At 29.4% G+C, this 6,000-nt stretch overlaps 1 protein-coding gene across 1 annotated transcript in view; it reads left to right on the top strand.

Moving 5' to 3' along the window:
• Window positions 1–3,036: 3,036 nt before the first annotated feature.
• The window catches only part of LOC107454320 (uncharacterized), a 69,182-nt gene continuing 66,218 nt past the window's right edge, over window positions 3,037–6,000 (top strand). The window contains exon 1 of the mRNA XM_016071477.4: window positions 3,037–3,138. Coding sequence (XP_015926963.3) covers window positions 3,120–3,138 — 19 coding nt within the window. The 5' untranslated portion in view covers window positions 3,037–3,119. The remainder of the gene's footprint in view (window positions 3,139–6,000) is intronic.

Below are 6,000 nucleotides of genomic sequence, written 5' to 3'. Positions count from 1 at the left end.
ATCAAATATCCAGTTTATACACTGGTTATCATAAATTAAGGAAAAATTACAAAAATAACTCAAAAATAAGCTAATTCAGATGAAATTTGAATAAAATGTCAAACAAAAGTTTCTTGGTAGAATTGCAATATGTAAATGAGTGGCGTTGCAATGAATATAAAATTATATGTTTGGTTACAATCCTGCGTGCTTCTGATGATCTGCAGCCAGGAAGAATTGCTGTGGATAAAACTAGACAAAGTCAGATAAAAATGGCTAAATGTGAGTTTTTCTGCGGTTCTTTGGCAACCATTTTTAAACACAGCATCCTGAAATTTCAGTCAAAAACGGTCAAGTGCTACGAGGAGCGATCATTTTGTGCACGAAGAGATAGAACTCCTCTCTCAGTGCAGCAGGAAGATTGCTGTGTTTGACCGTTTGTCATTCAGCCATTTGCTCGCCACTCTCATCACACCCTAAGAGAAAATGTTTGAGGGAGAGCAACATCAGTTTTAGCCTTCACAGCGATAGTGTTTGATTTGGAGAGATATCATCCCTCCAACCAAGGAGGCAGTGTCTGGGGTGGCATGTTCTCTTTAGTTGGACGCACAGACCTTCACGTGGACCTACTGATAACATCCTTGATGTTAATGTGCGCCCTTATGCTGGTGCAATAGCTGCAGGACGATGACTCAACCCCGCACGTGGATGCCTATCTTTAGTTGCAAACATTTCAGCGCATGAAGTAGCCCGCGTGAATCCTATCAAATATGTTCGTTAAGAAGACATGCAGGGGCTCTTCTACAGACCCCTTCAAGAAACTCGCACTTCCAATGGAACTGGTAGACCACATAATTGAAAGCATCATCGCTGTATGATCCACACTGAAGGGTACTATCTCTGTTCCAAACTGATTTATTTATTTCATATATAATGTTCTGTAGCATCATAATAAATACTTTTTATGTTATTTTATTCATTGTTATGTTCGTTAAATTCTATGCGTAGCTTTTTGAGTAATGATTATTTTTTTTTTAATTTTTCTTAATTTCTGACAACCATCAGTCTATTACAATAAGAAAGGTATAGTCTTGCATCATTTTATTATAATTGCAACTCTATCATTCTTAGAAAAAATAATACCTTGTCATAACACATCTTATTATTTACGCAATTGTTGGCAATAAAAATTAAAATTTATTGCAGTTTTCTTATTAATATTCATTTAAATTCTTGTTTCTATTTTGTATTTTCTTAAATAATAATAAATACTGATATTGAGCTTTATTAAAATAATGAGTCTTATTTTGACTGATTTTGTCTAGTGGATCAATCCTGATTATTATTTAGTGACCTACGATTATTCTCTTCTACGTTCATTTCTCTTATTGAGGCAAAATTAATCTTTTTTATTTAAGAGGAAAAATTATAATATGCAGCGCATGTTTTGATCATTTTTATTATAAAAAGTAATATAGTGAAAATATATATTCTAGAACCATATATATACTCATGAACCAAAAAATTAGCTCACCAAGAAGGAGTCGTCAAAATGAAACGAAATTTTACATACGTACTACTTTGATATAAGTAAATTATTAGAAAATAAAAAAAAAAAAACGATAATCTTTGATTTTCTAATCATTTACTTATATCAAAGTATTCATTACGTATGTAAAATTTTGTTTCCTTTTGACGACTCCTTCTTGGCGCGCTAATTTTTTGGTCCATGAGTGTGTATATATAAGTATAACATAACAAAGACAAAAAGGATATACAAAAAAAAAGAGCGGAAAAAATTAGGAAAAATAATATTTATTTACTGCGCATAAGCTGCAAAATCATAAAATAAGTTAAAATAGAGAGAAAACAAGGAAGAAGATTTGCAAAGGAGGAGAAAAAAAATTATTATAGTTTTTAAAAAATATTCGTAAATTAAATTTTTTAAAAAATTTTCTTAGAAAAAGTGGAAAAAATTAGGATTGATTCCCTTCATCTTCTATTCACGGTTTGATTTTCATGTTTTGTAATCAGGTAAACTTATTACGAAAGCATTTTAAATCATTTTTGAAAAATCCTAGTAAGTATACTTGAATTCGCTACTCGCTTTATATATTACAATTTGAGTTTATTTTCCATTTTTGTTTGATTTTTTGTCTTGTATTTTTTATTTTACATTTTTTGTTGAACGGGTTCTGTTTTCGTTTCAATTTTTTGGGTGCTTTTTTCATATATAATCGTTTGAGCTGATGACGAGATTATGTCCAAATTTTATTTTATTTCCCGATTTCTTTCAATTTCAAAAGCAATTTTTAATAATTTTTTTATCTTATCCTTCCGAAAATCTTATATATTTTCCTTGTTTTCTCTGATCTGATGAAAAATTGATTATAGCAGTTACTCATAATTTAAATGCTCGAAATATTTACTTATATTAGATTATGATAGCTCAGTTAGACACATGTGCAAAACCATTTTCAGTTAATTTTGCTTATTAGAATAAAGCAATATTTTGGAAATTCATTGATTAAATTGCTATTAACATAAAGAGTGAAGGACACAAGAAAAATCGCGTATATGTAAATCTTCTGTGACTTAATAGTTCTATGTTGAAAAAAAGTCTGATCGCAATATGTAAATATTAGTTAAGAATCAAATTAGGATAACTAAACCCTTATAAAAATATCCAAAAAAAGGTTGAAAAATATGTGTTATTTCGAAATTTATCGAAGAATTAAAATATCATTAAGAAATAATTTAAACTTTTTAAAAAAAAAAACTTTTAAAGCAGTTAATTATATGCAAAAAAACTACTAAAAAAACAAATCATAACTTGTTACCATTTTGGTATACCCCTCGATTTTTTCTTACATATTTGGTGTTAATGGATCATTTGGAAGAAAGGATGGTTTTTACCTTGACCAAATGATTGGGGAAGCAGAGCTGCTCATCCGTGCTATGGGAGACAGATTGGATGTCAGAAAAGTATTAGGAGGGGTGAGGCGGCCCCATGTTTTTTTTTGGTATCACGTGATTTACGTCACAGCCTCTGTCTAGTAGGGATTGTCTCCGTTTCTAGTTCAATCAGAAGGGCCTTTCAAACATCCGCCCCGGCACAATTCCTTCCCTCATTTCTGAAGATGGACACATTTCAAGCAAGTAAGCTCCAAAAAATATATATATATTTTTTTGCTTTTAAACTAGCCTACAAGTAGTTAAGTCTACATTAACATTTAATATAAAAGATTTTTTCGCAAATGAACTGTTAGTTTTAAAATTTTTAAGTATACCGAGAAAAAAAATATTTATTAGCATCTTGTTATAAGATTTTTATTTTGTTTAAGAATTTTAAAATGTATATTATATTTACTTTTTATAATCCTTCTCGAATTGTAATATATATTAAAATAACTGAAAAGAAAGACTATTAATTTTGAATAAAGATACTTTTTGTGATGAATAGAAAAGGATTAACAAAATACATAAAAAAAAACAATAAAAAATTCCTTAAATTCTGAAGAGATATATCTTAGCTTATGAAGTTTAAATTCACGAAACAATTTTTTTGCTTACGTTTTTAATGTCTTCCATACAGTAAATTTTATTTATAAATAACGTCAAAGAGAATTTTTTTTAACGTTTTCGATTATATTGTTAAATTCAAATTTTAAATATTTTTTTTTCATTTATTGTCAAAAAAGTAATAACGATAAACATACTTTTATAGTGTGTTACGTCTTAAATTTAATCTTATTTATAATAATTTAACGCTACTACTGATTTGATATTATTTATCTGCATTCATTGAAAAATTGTGCAACTAAACTATACTATTAAAATATGATGTATTTCTAAAAATTTTGTTAAAAGAGAATGCATATTTGATCTGCTTCCACTAGGATGAAGGTTAATTACTACTAATGTGTTAATCAAGGTTTAGGTCTTAAGCACTCTCTACTATTCTTTCGTAATTACAACTTTAGTCCTGTTTTTATTAGTCAGCATATCACTCACTATTACATGAATTTTTCAGTTGAAAAAATAAATGAAAATTCATTCTGTTTTTGAAAGCCTTATTTGACTATAGTGGTATAACATTAGTTTATTTTTTAAAAAAATAGATCTAGCCCCATTTTTTTATATTCATGCAAATTATTTCTTAAAACACCTCCAGTTAATTTCTGCGGTTAATCTGAGATAAATACAAAGATTGTGTTTTCAATGGAATTCATTAACATTTAAGGTCTTCATTTAATTTCGTTTAAAAATAATTTTTACTTTTGGATGATTCAGCAATGGAGAAAAACATTTAAGTTTCAGATTTCGATCGAACAGCTACTGAAACACATAATTATTTATTGAACAATGAAAATTAATATTCAGAAATATCCGGAGGAAATATGCTTCAAATGACTTTTATGAACATGAATGTGAAGCCATTTTTTAATTCAGTGGAGTTGGACCACTTTTCAAATAAGGCTTTATAGTTAACAACACATGGTTGATTTACAAACTGTTACGTATGACTAAGATTTGTGATAAAAACGAGCGTTTCGTGTTAACTTTTGATCCTATCTAAGTTTATGATATTTCTTACCTTTAAATATAACTATCTAGACAAGTGAAGCATCCTATTCATTTATTTTTTCGTTTAAATTCTATAAATCAAATTTAAATGGATAGGCATAATAATTTCAAAGTTATAAAGGTTTAAAGCGTAAAAAAGTTTATGTAAAAAATTATAATTTTCATACATGAAATCCTTAAAGCTATTCATTGTAAAGACTTGGTTTTGGCTTCATTCAGTTCAGTATGAAATATTAAGCAAATAATATGTTACATGCAGAGATAGCATTTGCTAAACAGTTTTTGGATTTCTCCCTAATGACTGACATTTTCTAGTACCGCGAATGATGCTCAAATGATGATACATAAAAATTAAAAATCAACTTTTTAGTGGATGACATTCATATAAATAAAATGAATGCAACGAAAATACCTCCTTGAACGAATCTCCACTTTGATATCGAAATGCAAGATTTGTTTTTAGTCTTTATTTTATGCCAATCGATTGATTTTCGAGAATCGCGTGACAATACAGTGGATTTTTCTCTTTGTCAACCAAAAGGATTTTTGCAAAAATGCTTTCTTATATAAGATCCTTCCATCTGCATGGAAGCTTCCGACCATCTCTTACTTTATTATTCTGTAATCGTTTTTTACACGAATTGGATGATGAATCTTCTCTGAGGGAACAGTTTCATATAAATGGCTGTCGTAACTTAAAATTTTTTTTTTTAAAGGAAAAAAAATTTTTTTTTTTGATAACTGAAATTCACACAAATTAAATAAAAATCTCAAATTTTAAATATTTGAGTGATTTAGAAAAAACAACTACATAAATTTTGAAACCTGCGGAAACAACTGTCCAAAGCAAATAGGATGCAATTCATTATGTATTTTATAATCGTAGAACACCCGACCCAGAGTAGGGTTTACGACTACTAATGTTCAAATCCGTAGCCTTGCAATTTTGAGTCCAATCCAGAAGACAGGAGAACTCCTGGATGAAGTTTGGGAGAAATGTTGCTTTCGTGGAGGACTTTTTGATGGAACTAACCCACATTTGCATTACATGGAGAGGAAAACCAGAAAGACCTCTCACGGTTAGTCCGACGACAAAGGGACTCTAACCCATGATTCGTCTACCACTAAGGGTATTTTGTGTCAACACTGTGGTCATTGTGAGCATTGTGCGGAATTCGTATCGACCAGCTATCTCTGGGATTCGAACCCGGTTTACCTCATTGGAAGGCGAACGTTCTATCCCATGAGCCACCACGGCTCAATATGGATACATTAATGTTTGTAATACAGTAATGTTAATAACAAAGAAAACAATATGTTTTCTTTGTAATAAATTAGAAATATTCCTCATTTAACTAATGTTATTACTGATAAAAATCTTTCAGAATTACGGTAAAAAAGCAGCTTTTTTAATTTTCACGACTGAAAAATATC

The sequence above is a fragment of the Parasteatoda tepidariorum genome, chromosome 2, assembly GCF_982258835.1.
Source record: "Parasteatoda tepidariorum strain Cologne lab strain chromosome 2, Ptep-v5.0, whole genome shotgun sequence".
Lineage (NCBI taxonomy): Eukaryota > Metazoa > Arthropoda > Arachnida > Araneae > Theridiidae > Parasteatoda > Parasteatoda tepidariorum.
Note: the sequence above shows the minus strand (reverse complement) of the source record. Positions and strands in the feature narration are given on the sequence as shown.